The following is a 20,914-nucleotide window of genomic DNA, read 5'->3' as shown; positions in this document are numbered from 1 at the left end:
TCTGTCTCTCACTCTTGCTGTCTCTCCCTGCGTTGTGGGCCTGGGTCTGTGTGCTCTTCCCAATCACACAAACACGCTGTCTCCCAGAGTCCTCCAACACTGTGTCTTTGTATCACCCGCAGAGCTTCCCTCTGTGAAGGACAACATTCCAAACATGTCTGTTTATCTGCTGGAAATTGTCTAATCAAGGAGTGGAGAGGTGGGGGAGAGACAGAGAGAGACAGAGAGAGACAGAGAGAGACAGAGAGAGAGAGAGAGAGACAGAGAGAGAGATAAAGAGAGAGAGAGAGGGAGAGAGAGATACAGAGAGAGAGAGAGGGAGAGAGAGAGAGAGACAGAGAGAGAGAGACAGAGAGAGTAAAATAAGGCTGATATGCATTTTACAGCTCGCAGAATCCCTGCCTGGTTCCAGACCAGCTAGGTTTGAGTCGAGAGCCGTGAGCTGTGTCTACAACAGCTCATTAATGCTCTTTCAAAATGGCCGCCTGCTAATATTGTAATTTGGAACATGTGGAGGACATTTATTATATCGACGTCTTGCTACGTTACGTAGATTTAACTACCTCTGTGTGCTGCTGTTTCCTGTGGAACCAATAGTGGGCCGAGTGGTTCGGCCCACCTAAAAACATCCAACAGAGCAGTACTGTCGTTAGGTAGGACGCTGCCATTGTTTTTGGTGCTGCATTAGCCTGTTCCTGCTTTGATATAGGCAAATTAAAACCTGTCTCGTTGCTTCAGGCTCTGCAGAGATTAATTAGGAAGGCTAATTACCATATTGGGTGTGTGGCAGGAATGGAGACTGTGAATGTGAAATCTCCTTCCCCCTTTCACAGTGAATATTAACAGTGATGCCCCAAGGGGCTGCCAAATTTCACTGGCACCGTAGCAGCAGCACTAACCAGCACACACCAGAACTGGCAACCCCCTGATCAACGATCGCAATCCATTCATCTAAAATACATCATGATCGTTTGTGGCCTAAATCTGTAGATCTATGTTAGTGGTACGACTCCTATTCCAACAGGCTCTCTACATTGTGATACCCTGGCTTAATCATCACCCTCATTGATTCATTCCCTAAATAGCAGCCATAGCTCACTGTGTCATGTGACCCAGCCCTGGACCCCGAGGTTGTGACAGCTTGAAAGTCTCATCTCGGCAAAGTTCAGCCTGCATCATAACAGTTACGTTCAGCCCCTGTCTCTCTGATTGGAGGAAGATGGGCTTATTATCAGACACTGTTTGTCCCACTGATTAACTTTGATTGCAGGCCAACCCTTATTCTGATTTCCATCCAGCCTGGCTGCTAATGGAGTGATCTTTGACCCTGCATCCCTGGTTGTTTACGAGTATTAGAAGGGTCAGAGAGTTGACATGTGTTACTGTTCTTTGAAGAATGTGTGAAGAGCTCATGTTTCTTTGGGATGTTTGGCATGCTGGCTCCTACCGGAACTCCAAATCTGTACTCCTAAATATTCCTTGTGTTGAACCTTGTTGAGACATTGTATGACGTCCAAGACAGGAAGAGGTCCTATCTTGTGTTAGTGGGTGTAAGGGGGGGAGAGAGATCACAAGCTCACCTGTAAGCGGCGCCCCTGGTTGGTGCTCAAGGTGCCCCTGGTTGGTGCTCACGTGGCCCCTGGTTGGTGCTCACAGTGCCCCTGGTTGGTGCTCACGGGGCCCCTGGTTGGTGCTCACGGGGCCCCCGACACCCCGGCTAACCTCTCGTTCTCCTGGTGGCCGGCAGGTTGGGTGACCAGTTCTACCAGGAGGCCATTGAGCAGTGCCGCAGCTACAACGCCCGGCTGTGCGCCGAGCGCAGCGTCCGGCTGCCCTTCCTGGACTCCCAGACCGGCGTGGCTCAGAACAACTGCTACATCTGGATGGAGCGCCACCATCGCAGCCCTGGTGGGTACGCCGAGCGCCCACAACAAGCTCCTCTGTCACCCAGCACAGCAGTCGTCAACCCTGGTCCTCTTCAATCCTGTTCCTCAGGGTCCTCTGTCCTGCATTCCCTGCTCCAACACCTTCATTGATTCAAATGAATGGGTTGTTATCCAGCTCTGTGGAAGCCTAATAACTCCAATCCATTTGAATCAGGTGGACCCTGATTCTCCTGATTGACAGTGGACCCTGAGGACCAGGATTGAACACCCCTGTTCTAGATGTTTCCCTCCACACCGTCCACTCCTGTCACCTGGCAACCTCTCTTCTCCCTGGTCCTCAAGGCCCAGGTGCGTGTTGGAGATGTTTCCCTGCTCCAACACACATCATTCAAAGGAACAGTCGTTATCAGGCTACTACTGAGTTTGATAAACTACCCTTTCATTTGAAGCAGGTGTGTTGGAGCAGGGAAACATCTAGAACACTCTAGATGTTCTAGATGAGAGAGGCCGACCCGGCACACAGGAAACAGGAGCAAACCCAACCAGAACAGTCCAGCACAGGCGTCACAAGGCTTTAGATCTAGGCCCTATGATTGTGCTACATGTGTTTAACCCTCGTGCTGCCTTCGGGTCACATGACCCAAAGGTTCATAACGAACCATCGTTGTGTTTACCCAATTTTACCCAATACAAAAACAAATAAAAATAATTTTCTTTTAACCTTCGCAATGTGGGGGGTCTGAGACAGCCCGACGGTTAAAAGAAAATGCTTCACTTTGTTTTTGTATGCGGTAAAGTTGTCGCAATACGACGGTGGGTCACAATGACTGATGGGTCAGAATGACCCGAAGATAACACAAGGGTTAACAGTGTAAAGTTAGTTAGGCTGTACACTGTGAGCCCCTAAGGCTTGTGCTTTGAGGTGTAAACTGCTCGTGGTGAAACTGTGTGTGTGTGTGTGTGTGTGTGCGCAGGAGTGGCTGCAGGGCAGATGTATACGTACCCAGCGCGCTGCTGGAGGAAGAAGAGGCGGCTTCACACCTCTATGGATCCTCGCCTGGGCCTGTGTGGTCTGCAGTTGGGTACGACACACACCACACACTTATACACACACTTATACACACACTTATACACACACGCTCACACACACTCACACCTGTTACTGCACTGCTCTGCTACTGTTTGAACTGTCCAATGCTCTCATTTCCCACTCCATCACATTTTGAGATTACTGATGATGATCTGAGGTAATCTTACTGAAAGCTCATTATTCACTTTCGGTGTGGAAAACGAAAAAGCCCACCAGTCACATTTCATGAGGAGAAAAAAATAAATAAATACAACAGTTGTGTTCAGTGAACCTGTAAACTTGTTTGGTAGGAAGCAGAATGTGTAATTACATTTCCCACTGCTGGTAGCTAAAAGACAGGACTCACCACCGACTGTATTTAATAAATGTTATGAAATGGAATTTGTCTGTACCAGACTGGCACGCAGATAAGCTCTGACACTGCCCTCTCCCTCACTCTGCTCCATTTATTACATTACCACACACACACACACGCCTGGTCTTCTGTGTGTGTGTCTCTCTCTCTCTCTCTCTCTCTCTCTCTCTCTCTCTCTCTCTCTCTCTCTCTCTCTCTCTCTCTCTCTCTCTCTCTCTCTCTCTCTCTCTCTCTCTCTCTCTCTCTCTCTCTCTCTCTCTCTCTCTCTCTCTCTCTCTCTCTCTCTCTCTCTCTCTCTCTCTCTCTCTCTCTCTCTCTGTCTCTCTCTGTCTCTCTCTCTGTCTCTCTCTGTCTCTCTCTGTCTCTCTCTCTCTCTCTCTCTCTCTCTCTCTCTCTCAGAGAGGGAGAACTAGAGAGAGGTAGAAAGAAATCCAGTGTTTGTTTGGCTCTTACATCTACCACAGGTCTACAGTGTCCTATTGTTCTCAGAGAGCTCTCACATATCACTCTGCCTGGTACTGAGACGCCCGTCCACCAACCGTCCTCGTCAGGGGGCCTGACGCCATGTGTGTGAGCGACCAGCAGAGGCTGGAGGACCAGTGCAGAACCAGTTTGTATGACCAGTACAGGACCAGCAGCTTCTTCTGTTGCTGGGCAGAGTAGCTAAGGCAGGTCTGCAGCCAGAGAGCGCTCTGCTGGCTGATTGGCTGGAGGCGATAGAGACTGGCTGGCTGGAGATGGTAGATGAAGGTTGGAGGTGGTAGATGGTAGATGCAGCATGTAGATGTAGAGATGCAGACTGAGGCTGCATGCAGGATCAGCTCGTGCTGCAGGCGGTCGTTGGCTGCTATTTTTAGCCTCCAGCTCCCAGGGGGCAGGCTGTCTAGTCGCGGAGAGTTGAAAGTCAACGTGTACAGACACAATGGTGAGGGCTTGCATGAGAGAGCGTCCTCCACATAAACACACCTGGCTGCCTCCCTCCTGGCTGCCTCCCTCCTGGCTGCCTCCCTCCTGGCTGCCTCCCTCCTGGCTGCCTCCCCCCTGGCTGCCTCCCCCCTGGCTGCCTCCCCCCTGGCTGCCTCCCCCCTGGCTGCCTCCCCCCTGGCTGCCTCCCTCCTGGCTGCCTCCCTCCTGGCTGCCTCCCCCCTGGCTGCCTCCCCCCTGGCTGCCTCCCCCCTGGCTGCCTCCCTCCTGGCTGCCTCCCCCATAGCTGCCTCCCCCATAGCTGCCTCCCCCCTGGCTGCCTCCCCCCTGGCTGCCTCCCCCCTGGCTGCCTCCCTCCTTGCTGCCTCCCTCCTGGCTGCCTCCCCCCTGGCTGCCTCCCTCCTGGCTGCCTCCCTCCTGGCTGCCTCCCCCCTGGCTGCCTCCCCCCTGGCTGCCTCCCCCCTGGCTGCCTCCCCCCTGGCTGCCTCCCCCCTGGCTGCCTCCCCCCTGGCTGCCTCCCTCCTGGCTGCCTCCCTCCTGGCTGCCTCCCCCCTGGCTGCCTCCCCCCTGGCTGCCTCCCCCCTGGCTGCCTCCCCCCTGGCTGCCTCCCTCCTGGCTGCCTCCCCCATAGCTGCCTCCCCCATAGCTGCCTCCCCCCTGGCTGCCTCCCCCCTGGCTGCCTCCCCCCTGGCTGCCTCCCCCCTGGCTGCCTCCCTCCTGGCTGCCTCCCTCCTGGCTGCCTCCCTCCTGGCTGCCTCCCCCCTGGCTGCCTCCCCCCTGGCTGCCTCCCTCCTGGCTGCCTCCCCCCTGGCTGCCTCCCCCCTGGCTGCCTCCCTCCTGGCTGCCTCCCCCATAGCTGCCTCCCCCATAGCTGCCTCCCCCCTGGCTGCCTCCCCCCTGGCTGCCTCCCCCCTGGCTGCCTCCCCCCTGGCTGCCTCCCCCCTGGCTGCCTCCCCCCTGGCTGCCTCCCTCCTGGCTGCCTCCCTCCTGGCTGCCTCCCCCCTGGCTGCCTCCCTCCTGGCTGCCTCCCTCCTGGCTGCCTCCCCCCTGGCTGCCTCCCCCCTGGCTGCCTCCCCCCTGGCTGCCTCCCCCCTGGCTGCCTCCCCCCTGGCTGCCTCCCTCCTGGCTGCCTCCCCCCTGGCTGCCTCCCCCCTGGCTGCCTCCCCCCTGGCTGCCTCCCTCCTGGCTGCCTCCCTCCTGGCTGCCTCCCCCATAGCTGCCTCCCCCATAGCTGCCTCCCCCCTGGCTGCCTCCCCCCTGGCTGCCTCCCTCCTGGCTGCCTCCCCCCTGGCTGCCTCCCCCCTGGCTGCCTCCCCCCTGGCTGCCTCCCCCTGGCTGCCTCCCCCATAGCTGCCTCCCCCATAGCTGCCTCCCCCCTGGCTGCCTCCCCCCTGGCTGCCTCCCTCCTGGCTGCCTCCCCCCTGGCTGCCTCCCTCCTGGCTGCCTCCCCCCTGGCTGCCTCCCTCCTGGCTGCCTCCCCCCTGGCTGCCTCCCCCCTGGCTGCCTCCCTCCTGGCTGCCTCCCCCATAGCTGCCTCCCCCCTGGCTGCCTCCCCCCTGGCTGCCTCCCCCCTGGCTGCCTCCCTCCTGGCTGCCTCCCTCCTGGCTGCCTCCCCCATAGCTGCCTCCCCCCTGGCTGCCTCCCCCCTGGCTGCCTCCCCCCTGGCTGCCTCCCCCCTGGCTGCCTCCCCCATAGCTGCCTCCCCCATAGCTGCCTCCCCCCTGGCTGCCTCCCCCCTGGCTGCCTCCCCCCTGGCTGCCTCCCCCATAGCTGCCTCCCCCCTGGCTGCCTCCCCCATAGCTGCCTCCCCCATAGCTGCCTCCCCCCTGGCTGCCTCCCCCCTGGCTGCTTCCCCCCTGGCTGCCTCCCTCCTGGCTGCCTCCCTCCTGGCTGCCTCCCCCTGGCTGCCTCCCCCCTGGCTGCCTCCCCCCTGGCTGCTTCCCCCCTGGCTGCCTCCCTCCTGGCTGCCTCCCTCCTGGCTGCCTCCCCCTGGCTGCCTCCCCCCTGGCTGCCTCCCCCCTGGCTGCCTCCCCCCTGGCTGCCTCCCCCCTGGCTGCCTCCCCCCTGGCTGCCTCCCCCCTGGCTGCCTCCCTCACACTCTCCTCTTATCTACACCAGCGCCCATACAGTCTTGCTTCACCAACGGCATGCTCAGTGCACATGGAAAGGGAGAAAGAGATTCAGAGAGAGAGAGAGAGAGAGAGAGAGAGAGAGAAAGAGAGAGAGAGAGAGAAAGAGAGCCTGTTCAGTGAGCCACACTGAGACAAGAGGCTGCGAAGGTATGATAATAACCACGAGTTGATGCTTTTGAAGAATTTTCTATTTTCAAACACCACAAGGCTACCGGTTGACTGTGAGCCTTACAATCGAGAGTGAATCTTGAGTCAACAAGATACAAGATACAAGGTACAGACTAGAATGTACTCACGTACTCCCTCTCGGATGTTGGTCTCTTTCCCACCACTTGATCTACTCCTGCTCCTGTTTGTTTTGACATTATCTTTACACCAAAGGGAGTCGTCAATTAAGTGTTTACACTGGAAGGATTGTTCACTCAATCAACAGACTAACCTCCCCCTACTGATTCCCAAGAACAGTCTGCAGTAGGGCTACACTCATGGTGTTCAGTCACCCGGCAGTTTAGCGTTAGCCGTGTTGCGTGAAACCAGGGACTGGTCCGGGCCTTGTTAGGGTTAGCATTCTAATGTGGTGTTAGCATTCTAATATGCTAAGTGCTAAGCGTTCCAGAAATTATTAATGAGTCTCTTTAATATTGCATTACAGTAAACAGTATGTACAGTATAATGTGAATGCTGTATTCCAGACTGTAGAAAGAACTTGTAACAGTAGATGAACAACCCTTTATTTATTAGATTTTTTTACCATAAAGCAAACGGTTAAAATAGCTGATAGTCTGATTTGACTGTTATCCTGCTGCTCTAGAGTTCTAACAAAATCTCACGCCAAGGTTTTTGGAAAAGTTGGCAGCCTTGTATTAATTTACAGTTAACTTTGCATTGATCTTGTTCTTTGTCTTGATCCAGATGGTGGTGTGATGTCGAAAGACTCCCTGCCCAACCAGAGCACCACCCTGGAGGCTCTGCTACGAGGAGAAGGTCTGGACAAGAGAAACAACTCGAAGGAGGAAGAGAGTCTCTTAGAGATCCAGGTGAGACAGTAAGATGGAGCCGCTCTCCAACGCTTCAGTCTGCAGAGAGACCTTGTCTTGACTCTGACCACGAGAGATAATGTAGCCTCAGGCAAACCGGGCCCCTGATTGTATGTCGCTTTGGATAAAAGTGTCTGCTAAATTTATAAAATGTAAAACTAGCATTTATATTTGCCTAGGGTCAGCTGAATGACTTCGCTGGGTCGGTTGATTGACATCCCTGTTAACAGTTAAACACAGAACAAGTACGATAACTGTATTGTAGCTTGCATCAGTGTGTGTGCTAGAGGGTTTGTACGAGATTTACTTTTATCCTGTCGTTTGTTATATGATATATCTTTTCTTCTCTGGCTCTCAACATATCCTCTCAAAACGCATTTCAGTAGCCCGTTCATGCAGGACACGTGAAGTTGTAGCTACAGAGAGAGATCCTGCAAGAGGCAGCTAGTAGAGTACAGCACAAAGCTGGCGTGCTGATGCTGTCTCTGCACGGTCTGACACCACCCCATAGTTGAGCGTGTTTACTGTAAACTGGAAGTGTGGTCTGTGACGCCCATCAGTGGCTTGTAGAGACAGGCCCGAACACACGTTGCTATGGCGATACCAACACCTTGCTTTAGTTGGTGTAAAGTGGTGAGCAGGGTAGTGAGAAGTATTACAAACATCAAGGTCTTTCTCTGACCTTAACCCATGTTCTAACTTGTGAAATGTGTGTTTTGTTTTGGGTAGTAATTTCCTGAACTAATCATGTATCTGACTGGGATTACATAGGTTCTCAAAGATAAGTTTTTCTAACCGGAATCTTTTAATATTGTTGCTTTTACATCCTTAGTATTGTAACTCTTAACAAAAGAGAAAGAAGAAAATGTTTTAATATATGTTTTGTATACTTACATGTATTTATTTTTCTTCGATCATATTGATTCAAACACAAAGGGGAAAACTTGTTGGTTTGTAAAACAAAGTCCATGGTTTTCTGTTGTTGGGTGCAGGCCAGAACCAGACTGATGCAAAGTCATGGCCTCCTCCTAGTATTCAGCATGCTCAAGCCATACTGATGAGATTCTTTCCCAGAGATTGAAATGTGCGTTCACAGGGCAGCAGTCCTGTCTGCCTCCCTGCATCCACACTCACAACACCGTGGATGTGCCTCGCAACACCGTGGATGTGCCTCACAGCACCGTGGATGTGCCTCACAGCACCGTGAATGTGCCTCACAACATTGTGAATGTGCCTCACAGCACCGTGAATGTGCCTCACAACATTGTGAATGTGCCTCACAGCACCGTGGATGTGCCTCACAACATTGTGAATGTGCCTCACAGCACCGTGGATGTGCCTCACAGCACCGTGGATGTGCCTCACAACATTGTGAATGTGCCTCACAGCACCGTGAATGTGCCTCACAGCACCGTGAATGTGCCTCACAGCACCGTGGATGTGCCTCACAACATTGTGAATGTGCCTCGGGGTCCAGAGATTCCTTCAAGGTGGAGCTCAGCTCTGTTTACGTTCCAGTCACTCAAAAATGAAACCGGAATAAATATTTCAGAGTTTTAAAATAGTTAAATCGTTGCTTATTCTCTTTGCCCCACAGAGGGTACTGGAGGCGGATGCTGCGGAAGATGCGTTCCACGACGATGATGATTACGAAGTGGACACTCCCAAAAGGAGACACAGAGGCAAAGGCAGGGTAAGTGGTCAGCGAGGATGAGCTGTACACGAGAGAACTGCTAAATGTTTGTGCAGCAGACTGGCTGTGCTAGCATCATCAATCATTCACAGACTCTCACCAGCTCTGCTTTGGACTTGCTGTCAGAGCATCTGTGGTGCCGGAGAAGCACTTTTCAGCTTTAAATCTCTCAAGGTGTGCTGGTTTATCTGAATTGTTGCTAGGTGAGACGTTTATTGTCTGAAGACATCGTTAGCAACAGCGTTGAGAACAGGAACACAGGCCTCAGCCCTAACTGCAGTGATCCGGCCTCTATCTCACCAGTTGAACGCTCTCGTTGGAATTTGCTTATCTGTGGCTGACGGCTCTCTTTGCAAGTAAAATTCGATCTGGGTCTCGTTGTGTAAAATGTAAATACCCTCTCCCCTTTCTCCATATCTCATGAACCCATCCAGCAAACGAGATCGATAGATTATTTGAAATTCAATGGCGATGCAGTTTTCTTTAGCATGATGGATGATTTAGGCCCCGCCACGGATGAAACAGCAGAAGCAGCCGGCAGGAGGGGGTCAGTCTGGTTACCATGGTGATGTGTTGTTAGGGAAGGTCAGGCTGGTCACCATGGTGACGTGTTGTGTCCCCCAGGGTCGAGGTACAGGCCGCCGGAGGACGGAGAGAGATGACCAGGACAAGCCATACGTCTGCGACAGTGAGTACATGCCTTCACAGTATCCATCAATCTCATTTCGGATCACCAGGTGTAATGATTCCTTCCAGGGATTCTTTAAAAAATGTTGACGGGAGAGGAACAGTCAACTCTTGAGCATGGTTATGAAAAGTAGTACAAAGAAAAAGATCCTACTCCTACAGGGATTTTTTTTCTTTTCTTGGACAAACCAGAAAATGAACTTTGAATCTAAACTTAAGACCAAATGTACACTTCCTGTCGTGAATTATGTTCACTTCCCAATCCTTCTCGGAGCAATTAGAGGTGACCGTATCTCCATGTGATTCTTAAACACAGAGAGCAGGAGATGAGAGAAATTGTTGTCTCAAACCGTCCGATCAGCTTGCATGTGGAAACCCTCAGGCACGGCTATTGAGTTTTGTCTTGTTGTTGTCGTTCTGAGTCATACTCACACCATCTCCTCTCCTTCGGTTCGCTTTGTCTTTTCTCTGTTTCAGACAGATACAAAAAAAAGCATAACTCAAAATCTTCGGCCTCAGGTATATCAACTTGTTGCCTTCTCTGCTGGTAGTTTAGGTAGACTGGAGTGGTTTGTAGAGTTGGTAGAATTCCCCTTGTGGGTTTGGTGAAAGTGACACCGGTATAGTATGCTTTTATCTCATGCATTTGAGTAGTGACTTGGTGTTGTGACTCTTAACAGCCATCTCTTCCTGATCAGAGGGATCCTGTCTCCTGCTCCTACTGGCTTAAACTGACCAACCAGCTGCTTCCTTCCTAGTGAGACAGATAATCTAGTGAGACAGATGATCCACCTCCATTAGATATATTCACAACTCCATGGTCTTCAGTTCCTCATTAAATACTTAATCTCTACCAACGATTCTGTAGACCATGTCATATTGTGTTACTGCACGGGGACATGAGCTCAGCTCTGATAAAGGATTTTTTTTTTTTACATTTAGTCATTTTAGTAAGTAGATGGACTTTCCCCCGAGGCAAGTAGGGTGAAGTGCCTTGCCCAAGGACACTGTCATTTTGCACGGCTGGGAATCGAACTGGCAACCTTCAGATTACTAGCCCGATTCCCTAACCACTTAGCCACCTGACTCCCCTTTGTTTATGGAGTTCTGTTGTTGATGGAGACCCCTTCAGGTCTCACCACAGCGAAGGAACAGGCCTTTTGAATGAAGTCTTGAAGCCTAATGCTGTACATCACACACGGCCCAGCGATGACATGCAGCAGGACTGTCACAGTGAGATTTATACCTGCTATGGTACAATCCACACAGTTCCTGGAGCAGGTTAAACTGAGAGTGGCCTCTGTGTGTGTTCCAGTCTGTGGGAAGCGCTACAGAAACCGCACAGGGCTGAGCTATCACTACACCCACTCCCATCTGGGGGAGAGCAGGGCGACAGAGAGAGGCCCCGGGACCAGGTCACCGTCCACACACCGACCCGACAAACACAAACGTAAGTCTGTACACATTGATGAATAATGGCTAAAACAGGACTAGTATTTATTTATTTTAGGTTTAAACAGGCAGCTAGGAAACTGTCAAGAGGAGCAAGACCAAATTGTTTTAATGTACTTGAAATGGCAAATCAACTTTGAACTTAAATATGTTTGAGTTGAGCTTTTCCTGTGCATCTCAGGTCCACTGGGTCAGACATGGTCTTCCTGCTCTCATCAATTTCCTTTTGTGCAACTTTGCTCAGAGATGTAAAAAATGGTGTGCCAACAGTAGAACTCTGTGTCTTAATTGTTTGGACACTGAGAGCACTCCTCCAAAGCTCTACGTGCACATCTGCAGATCGTTGTAAAAAGCGACAGCAGTTACATTTACATTTAGTCATTTAGCAGACGCTCTTATCCAGAGCGACTTACAGTAAGTACAGGGACATTCCCCCCGAGGCAAGTAGGGTGAAGTGCCTTGCCCAAGGACACAATGTCATTTTGCACAGCCAGGAATCGAACTGGCAACCTTCAGATTACTAGCCCGCTTCCCTAACCGCTCAGCCACCTGACTCCCAGTTGTGACGGGTCTGTCAGGGTTCAGGAAGTCTCTGGGTCATGTGACCGTGTCTCCTCTCCCCGCAGGCCTGAAGGTTCCGGGCGGGTCCAGCATCTCCAACAACAGCTGCTCAAACTGCCGAGGCTCCCACAGGAGAGCAGGACACCCGGGCCAGAGAGCCCCCTGCGAGGCCTGCCGGCTTCCTGGTGAGCACACTCTCCTGCTGCAGCCAGAGTCACTGCCCTGCCCCTGCCTCCGCCCTCGGCTGCTGTAGCTTGGAATTACACCAGCGTCTCTGTGCTCCGGTAGAAGCTTGCTATGGCAACGCTTAGAATCCGTTTGTTGGCGGGGGCTTGAGGCATGTGCAGAGTATGTCTGGCGAGCGCTGAGGCCTTACCACAGCGACCTGGGTTTGGTCCTGTGCTGCATGTCCCCTTCCCTCTCTGTCTCTCTCCCTGCCTGTCCTGTCCCAATTCACCTCAAAACTGTCCAAAAAAGCATGACAAAAAGCTACAAATATATCGTAAAAAAAAATAAAAAAAATAAGCCTGGCTTGTCTTGGCTGTGTTCTACACCTGCTGTTGTGGTTGCTGTTGCTGTGCTATTGTGTCGTGTCAACACTTCCTCCCTGTGTAAAAGCAGGGTGCCGGGAGAAGGAGGAGAGGTCCCTGGTGGGGGCGGAGGAGCTGTTTGGCACCACCTCAGAGAGCGACACCTCCACCTTTCACGGCTTCGAGGATGACGATCTGGAGGAGCTGCCCTCAAACGGCCACGGCTTGCCCAGCAGACACAGATAGGACGCACTGTTCCCATCCAAGGACTATTTTTTAATTGGAAGAACCTCTGGCACAAGTCTGCTGCTTCTTTGTCAATGTTTTTGTTTTGTGGAAAAGAGAGTTAGCACAAGTGGTGATGATGATTTCAGGACAGAACTGCAAGTGTTATTTTATCTACTGAACTTGTAGAATAATTTACTGTTGAATAATTTATGAACATGTTTTTTTTTTTTTTTTTTTTTTTTTTTTATAACTTTAAAGGAGAAGAGTAACTGACAGTGGTTCTTGAGAAGTGCTCTCCTAGGTTAACAGAATAAATATTTCCCCCTCATTGGAGCCGAGAGGCAAGAACGAGATGAACAAAAAACACTGGAATGCTTGTAAACATTTGTGTTGCTCCATTTTGGTTATTTTGCCAGAGAATTTTCTTTTTTTAAATATAATTTATCAAAAATTCAGACTGAAATGTTAAACTTGAGATTGGAAGAGGAAGGAACATCCTTCCCTCGTGTGGTTGAAGTCACTGGACTCAGAGGTCAGGCTGGAAGGAATTAAGACATTGTGCTTTGGGTTTCCTTTTCTCTGGATTAAAACAATGTGAAAATGAAGGAATGAATCAGTCGATGAAAAGAAGCAAGTGGAGGAGGAGGTGTATGAAGATTATTCTAAAAGAGGAGCGTTTGTTAGTCGCAAGGTGAGCACTTATTTACACCATATTTCAAGTTATTTTCAAAATGTACTTGCATCTGGTATGGGTGATGAATCTGGTATGGGTGTTGGCTGGTATGGGTGACGCATCTGGTATGGGTGATGCATTTGGTATGAGTGTTGACTGGTATGGGTGATGCATCTGGTATGAGTGTTGACTGGTATGGGTGATGCATCTGGTATGGGTGTTGACTGGTATGGGTGATGCATCTGGTATGGGTGTTGACTGGTATGGGTGATGCATCTGGTATGGGTGTTGGCTGGTATGGGTGATGCATCTGGTATGGGTGTTGGCTGGTATGGGTGTTGCATCTGGTATGGGTGATGCATCTGGTATGGGTGTTGACTGGTATGGGTGATGCATCTGGTATGGGTGTTGGCAGGTATGGGTGTTGCCGAAGAAAATGTGTTAGTTAAGGTGGTAGGGCGGGGTTTGCAGTTGGTCAAGGTTTGGAATGGAGGAGAGAACAGGACAACGGCGGATATCGCTATTATAAAAAATAAAATAATAAAAATAAAATAAAAAAATAATTAAAAAAAAAAACATTATAAAATAAATATTTGTCAACGTAGTTAAGGCGGAAGGCGTGTTTTGCTTAACCCTTGTGTTACCTTCGGGTCATTCTGACCCATCAGTCATTGTGACCCACCGTCGTATTGCGACAAATTTAACTCATACAAAAACAAAGTGAAGCATTTTCTTTTAACTGTCGGGCTGTCTCAGACCCCCCACATTGGAATGGTTAAAAGAAAATTATTTTTATTTGTTTTTGTATTGGGTAAAATTGTGTAAACACAACGATGGTTCGTTATGAACCTTTGGGTCATGTGACCCGAAGGCAGCACGAGGGTTAAATGTTGCTGTCGCCTTTATGCCCTCGTGAGACTGAATGAATTAGTCACACAGTGGTCAGATTATTACTAAAATATCCTTGGGTTTCAGGAATCCCAAAAAAAAACCTTCCTCGTTCATCCAATTGACAGGAATACTTCTAACAGAAAATACTGGTCTAACACAAGCTAATCCAACCCCCCCCATTTAATTGAACCTTTTTCAACCTCGAGGGTTTTGAGAGAGTGGCCTGGCCAAGACGCAAACATCAGCACAGCTCGATGTGTTCATTTAACCCTCGTGCTGCCTTCGGGTCACATGACCCAAAAGTTCATAACGAACCATCGTTGTGTTTACACAATTTTACCCAATACAAAAACAACTAAAAATAATTTTCTTTTTACCTTTGCAATGTGGGGGGTCTGAGACAGCCCAACGGTTAAAAGAAAATGCTTCACTTTGTTTTTGTATGCGGTAAAGTTGTCGCAATACGACGGTGGGTCACAATGACTGATGGGTCAGAATGACCCGAAGATAACACAAGGGTTAAGCAGCATAAGATTACTAGAAGAAGCGCCAACATTAGTACAACCATGCAGGGGTGTGTGCGTGTGGACGGCTGAGAGTGTGTGGACGGCCGAGTCAGTGTATGGGCTTGTGCTGGGCTGTTCCACAGATGGGAAGTAACTTGTCACTGTACTTAAGTAAAACAAATTGGTATCAGTACTCCTCTGTATATTTCTGACAACTTTTTACTTTCACTCCTTATATTTTGTACATAAATATCTGTACTTTCTACTTAGTTTTTTTTTTTTTAAAGCATGAGTATCTGTACTTCTACTTGAGTGAAGGCTGTGTGTACTGCTGCCATGTGGGCTGTTATGAGCTGCTGTGTCTGTGTTGCAGGAGCACAGAGCCATGGCATGAGGTCCCAGAGGGTCCTGGAGCCAAAGAACCTGCCGGACCTGCCAGCCGGCAGACTAGCCAGCCACCTGCACCCCCACACACCCCTCCTGACTAGCCAGCCACCTGCACCCCCAGACTGCTCCATGCTACTCAAACCTCCTGTTTTAAAAGTGGTTCCTCACTAAGGAATATGGATCGATGGAACATTTGAAATGACAGTGGACCTACTTTCATGTCCCCCCCTTTGCCCCGCGCTGTGACCAGGCTGCACTGGTAAAGGCCCCCCTCCTCCTGTGCCCCCCTCCTCCTGTGCCCCCCTCCTCCTGTGCCCCCCTCCTCCTGTGCCCCCCTCCTCATGCTCCTCCCTGCTCTGTTCACCGTGCCCACAGTGACCCAGTGAGACGTCATCTGCATCCCTGTGCCTGCCTGCCTGCCACACCACCGAGACTCCTCCTGCCCTGACCCCTGCTACAGAGATGGTGCTGAACCCCACCACTAACACAACTAAACCTGCGTTTAGCTCTCCTCCTATGAGGCTTCTCCATGTCTGACACGGAAAACCGTTGGAAAGACCAGATTGTGAACATGATCTTAGTTGTCTTCATGCTGGTGGTTGTGATGTGTGTCTGGACAGGCCCCTCTGGTACCAGCTCAGCTGCACTACCTCTACTCAGGCCCCCCGCCCACTCTGCGCCTCCACTGCATGTCAACACCAAGCCCCGTCCCCCACTTCAAGTGATTGTACACCATTGGCCGAGAAGGATTGAAACTCCTCTGCAGGAAGTTCTGAACATCCAATCGTAGGGGAGCGGTGTGTTTGGACTGTCCTGTGGTGTCAACAGATTTCCTCCCAGCTTTACAGAAACCCTGCAATAACAACAACCTCAGACACTAGTCCCCCAGCCAGTGAATGGGGAATATTACATTTGTTTTCTGCTTATTCATATTTCATTACCACTTAAATTTTTTCCCCCCAGTGAACTGTGACTTAGTTATTTTCAATAGAATCCGTTTAAAACCAACATTTGTAATTAGTGTCATTTCGTGTCAGACTAAATGGGGAGCGTGGACATGCTGTGTTCCCTAGTACATCTGCTAACTAACAGATGGGACACTAGTCGATGTGAAGATATCGAGCCATTTATTCTGTAACGGAGTCTAGTTCTTTTTATTAAGTGTAGAAGGTGCCTGAAGACTCAAAAGCTGGACTTTTTATTGAAGTTGCCGAGTTCTGTGTATACTGTCAAATACCTCTGCATTTTGGTTTTCGCTGCATTTTGTGTGAACAACGAGAAGCCTAGATGCAAGCTGACAATGACACATGCAGGAGGGATACTTGGTTGTTGACGTAAAAAAAAAAAAAAATCACTCACTGTCATTCTCAACACTGAATTCCCTCAGGGATCCCTGTCATCAACAGTTGATACCCTTCTCAAGAGAACTAATTTTTTGGGGTGGGGTTGTCAACAAAATTCTTGTCTTTTCATCGATGACCAAGTTTCCATGGTGACTTGAGCAAGGTCTGGAGTCGTGGATGCTTCTGCTCGCTCAGACGAGCACGAGACTAAGAGTTTTGTTCCATTTCCAATGTTCTCTCAAATGAACGGGTCTAGCTTGGAGCACTTCCATACGAAACAATGTTCCTCATGGTTCGTCAGTGATGTCTGCATAGTAACAAGTGTCACCAATTATGTAATAGTACATAGCCTGTATACCTCGTTGAAGAGTCGAAGACACAGCAATAGCCCCCCGGAGGTCTCGGTGCTGTCCTCGCCTCTACGTCTGAGACGGCGGGGGCAGGAACGGAGCCACGGAGAGATGAAGCTGACGCGACCGGCCGTTTCATCCTCTGCTGTAAATAGCCTACGTTGAAATGGAGAGATTGAAGTCCTTTTGTTTGTTAAACTATTTTTATTGTTCTGAAGGAAAATAAAGAATGAGAGTCTTTGCTCTGCCTGGACGACTGCTGTTTCTTTGCTTCTGGTTAGACACTGACTCATCAAATCACCAGACCAGCTATAGGACCTCGTGCTCAACCCAAAACAAAGTATTACCGAAAAAACCATGGTTCATTTGTTCGGATGTGACACATTGATCTTGTTTCTGACCAGAACAAACCCGGAACAAAAACCCAGTGAGGGACAGACGCATTGAGGGACAGACGCAGTGAGGGACAGACGCAGTGTAGACAAGAGGTCCAAAGGTTTTATTTGGTGCCAATCAGAAGGTATCAGGCGCGTGGGTCTTGGAGTGCTAGTAGTCATCTGGCTGATTGATAAACTAAAAGCACTGAGTAAATGCCCTGGATATGTTACATGCATAGTAATAATGTGCCCATACTAGAATGTGCTTTTTAGATAACTGAAACCTATAGAGCCAACTGGCGTATAATGCACTGTACATTGTCTCCATGTGTTTGTGCAGTCAATACTCTTCCACACTGACGCAATAAAATCTCTCTACCTAATAATCGAGCTCACCTGTTTATAATAATCATATAAATACCAACTGTACAATGCATTGCTGTTACTAAAATAGAAAATAAATTGCTGAGCTAGCTCTCCCTGGTGTTTGACAGTTGCTCCCTTCGCCACTTGAGGGAGCTGTGGGACACACGTCCTCTTCAGCCGCTGGTCCGTCAGACAGGAGAGGAAGAGTGAAGCAGAAGTCATTAACCCCCTAACGATGGTGCTGGGCTTAGATGAGACGATGCATGGTACGGCCTGATAGACGACGTCAGTCATGCAACATGAACACTTTAACATAATATACACAAGGCTGTGATGAAGGCTTGTAATCCCTTTCGTGGTATGGAAGGGCAGAATTTGACATCATTTAAATAATTAGTCCTGTGTTGGCCTTGGTCCACAGGGGTTGTACATGGCATTACTAGACACTAGATGGCACTCTGGCAATGTTATGATATGGTCTGTATGAGGTGACTGTCGCTGTCTGAGGCGGTTATTACGATGTATCTCCTCAGCAAGGTGACGAAAAACCCAGCGCAACCTGAAATCAGGTTGATTCAAGAAACTGTCCGGACACCGTTATCGTTCTTACAGTTTCACACGCACCCCATGTTGACTGACAGCGCACCTCGTGACGGTATATCCCACCACTGCAACCGTAGAAAACCATTACGATAAATCGTCAGCAAAACAAATCTTGATGAAGCATGCAATGATCTCTTGTCGACGCTACATTAAGCCCTTATGCTTTCAAAAGCATAAAGAGTATTCCTCCACATCAGATGGCACGTGTTATATTCCCAAAAGATTAGGATTTGTGTGAACATTAGTAAAGTGGATTATATTTTGTGCTTCATGAGAAAAGGGTATAATATTGACCCTAAAGATATATAAAAACAGATGTGAGGTGTGACTAATACCAAAGTATTCTGTTCTTATTGCTGGCTGCCTTTAGAGAGGCAGAGACAGTTGATCTGTCCGGTTGGTATTTTTCTGAGCTCCTACTGAACAGTGTGTGTGTTTGTGTGTAAGTGTGTGTGTTTATGTATGTGTGCGAATGTGAGTGTGTTGAGCTGTCCCTGGTTGTTGCAGTCCTCTGTTGCTGGGCAGGTTATTCCCCAGCGAGGGAGCAGCTCTCCCAGTCAGGCAGCAGACTCCAGGTTAGAGGCTGAGGCCCTGCAGAGCAGCCCTAACCCCAGCCTCATCCCTGCCCGGTCCTAACCACAGCCTCGGCCCTGCCCGGTCCTAACCACAGCCTCGGCCCTGCCCGGTCCTAACCCCAGCCTCATCCCTGCCCGGTCCTAACCACAGCCTCGGCCCTGCCCGGTCCTAACCCCAGCCTCATCCCTGCCCGGTCCTAACCCCAGACTCATCCCTGCCCGGTCCTAACCCCAGACTCATCCCTTTCCGGTCCTAACCCCAGCCTCATCCCTTTCCGGTCCTAACCCCAGCCTCATCCCTGCCCGGTCCTAACCCCAGCCTCATCCCTGCCCGGTCCTAACCACAGCCTCGGCCCTGCCCGGTCCTAACCCCAGCCTCATCCCTGCCCGGTCCTAACCCCAGCCTCGGCCCTGGCCCCAGCCTCTGCCCTAACCTCTTCCCCGGCTTTAACCCTAACCCTGGCCTCGGCCCTGCCCCTAACCCTCATCCTTGCCTCGTTCCTGGCCTTAACCCCAGCCCCGGCCCCAGGCTGGTCCCTGGCCTGGTCCCAGCGTGGTGGTCCCCCCTTCGGGCATGGCGGTCTGGGCCCCCCGCTGTGTCAGGACGACTGCATCAGGCCCGTCAGGCGCTTGCCCGTCAGAGACTTGCCCTGGAAGATCCCCAGACACAGTGTTACCAGACACACAGAGGCTCACATCACCTGAAGCCCCACTGGTCTCCTCTCTCTGACTCACCACGCTGCGGGTGAACTTCTCCAGGGAGGTGCGACGGCCCTGCTCGCTCTCTGGCTGTGTCTGGGTTCAGGTGGGGGTCAGGGGTCAGGGTGGATGTGATAGACAGTGAGGGAAAGGGTGAGGTTAAGTCAGAGAAGAGTGAAGCCAAGCCAAGTTAACATGTTTTATCGTACAGAGGGTGTGTGTCGTGGCTGTGTTGTAAAGGCCTGACCAGCAGGGGGCAGTAGTGTCTAAGCGAGGGGGTGCGTTACGGCAGAACAGAGGTGAATCGCCCACCAGAATGAGCTGGTGTGAAAACACATCCTGGACATGTGAGAGCTAGCATGAGTCTGTGTCAAGGAATCACCTGCAGGATGTTGGATTCCAGAACACATGGACAGTTTGTGACCAACTCATCTCTCTCCCTGCTGAGGTGTGCTGTGCTAGAGCGGTGTGTGTGTGTGTGTGTGAGAGAGAGAGAGAGAGAGAGAGCAAGAGGGCAGGTGTGAGGTGGAAGTGAGGACCAGGGTGTCGAGGCGCAGGGCTCACCTTCCTCCGGCCCAGCAGCAGGTCCTGGTAGATGCTGGATCTCAGGAAGCGGGCGTAGCTGTCGCTTTTCATCAGCTTGAAGATGTGCTCCTGGAACCGAGGAGGTGGCTGTGAGTGTGTGTGTGTGCGTGTGATTGGGTGGGTGGGTGGGTGTGTGAGTTGGTAGACCTAAGGGAAGGCCAGAGAAAAAGTGACAGACCCAGAGAGAGAGGACTGATGGGGCCAAGCGTGCTAACAACTGTCTGTCTGTTGTCATTGTAACTTGTTCAGACAGAGCTGTGGAAGGAGGCTGCATCTATTCACAGACATTAGCTGCCCCATTAGGTCCTGGCAAACACATTCTCCACCACTGCTCTCCTCTCTATTCACCTCTCTTCCTACATTCTTTATGTGTGTGTGCGCACGTGGGTGAGTGTGTGTGGGCTTGCGTCGGTGGGTGAAGATTGAAATGTGTTTGCAAAGAGCTGACGTGTGTGTGTGTGTGTGTGTGTGTGTAAGAACACCAGAGTGGGCACAGCGTGTGTGCTTGTATGTATGTGTGTAAGTGTGCATGTATGTGTGTCCACCTGAGCATCCTCAAAGCTGTAGCGGCCAGGGTCTCTGAGGTTGTGGCTGGTGAGCTCGTAGCTCCGGGAGTCCAGGTTGATAGAGTTGGGCGCTCCCTCCTCCAGGAACTCTCTCCAGATCTCCTGGGCCCGCCCTGCCACCTCCTGCAGCGGCCTCCGCTTCAGCTCCTGCACCGCCAGCCAGAACCTAGCAGGACAGGGGAAAAGGGGGACACGGGGGAGGGGGACACGGGGAGCGGGGGACGTGGGGGGCGTGGGACACAGGGGACGTGGGGGACGGGGGACATGGGGGGAGGGGGGGGCGGGGGACACAGGACACAGGGGGTGGGGGACACGGGGGACATGGGGGGAGGGGGACACGTGGGGAGGGGGAGATTGTGGGAGGGGGGGGCGGGGGACACGGGGGGGCGGGGGAAGGTGGAGATTGGGGGAGGGGGAC

General features: G+C 51.1%; 2 protein-coding genes across 2 annotated transcripts in view; one reads left to right on the top strand and one right to left on the bottom strand.

Annotated features, from left to right (window-relative positions):
* Positions 1-1,424: 1,424 nt before the first annotated feature.
* Positions 1,425-15,294, top strand: LOC136949016 (zinc finger protein DPF3-like). The gene is made up of 10 exons (XM_067243209.1): positions 1,425-1,462; positions 1,748-1,908; positions 2,861-2,968; positions 7,300-7,424; positions 9,022-9,117; positions 9,742-9,805; positions 11,120-11,254; positions 11,883-12,002; positions 12,439-13,266; positions 15,019-15,294. The coding sequence occupies exons 1-9, from the start codon at positions 1,425-1,427 to the stop codon at positions 12,591-12,593; spliced, it is 1,002 nt and encodes a 333-aa protein (XP_067099310.1). The 3' UTR covers positions 12,594-13,266; positions 15,019-15,294.
* Positions 15,295-19,245: 3,951 nt separating this feature from the next.
* The window catches only part of LOC136949446 (regulator of G-protein signaling 6-like), a 28,478-nt gene continuing 26,809 nt past the window's right edge, over positions 19,246-20,914 (bottom strand). The window contains exons 14-17 of the mRNA XM_067243739.1: positions 20,476-20,662; positions 19,910-19,999; positions 19,382-19,435; positions 19,246-19,296 (exon numbers count right to left, since the gene is read on the bottom strand). Coding sequence (XP_067099840.1) covers positions 19,246-19,296; positions 19,382-19,435; positions 19,910-19,999; positions 20,476-20,662 — 382 coding nt within the window. The remainder of the gene's footprint in view (positions 19,297-19,381; positions 19,436-19,909; positions 20,000-20,475; positions 20,663-20,914) is intronic.

The sequence above is a fragment of the Osmerus mordax genome, chromosome 9, assembly GCF_038355195.1.
Source record: "Osmerus mordax isolate fOsmMor3 chromosome 9, fOsmMor3.pri, whole genome shotgun sequence".
NCBI lineage: Eukaryota > Metazoa > Chordata > Actinopteri > Osmeriformes > Osmeridae > Osmerus > Osmerus mordax.
The sequence above is the reverse complement of the archived record's forward strand: the minus strand, read 5'-3'. Positions and strand labels throughout refer to the sequence as shown.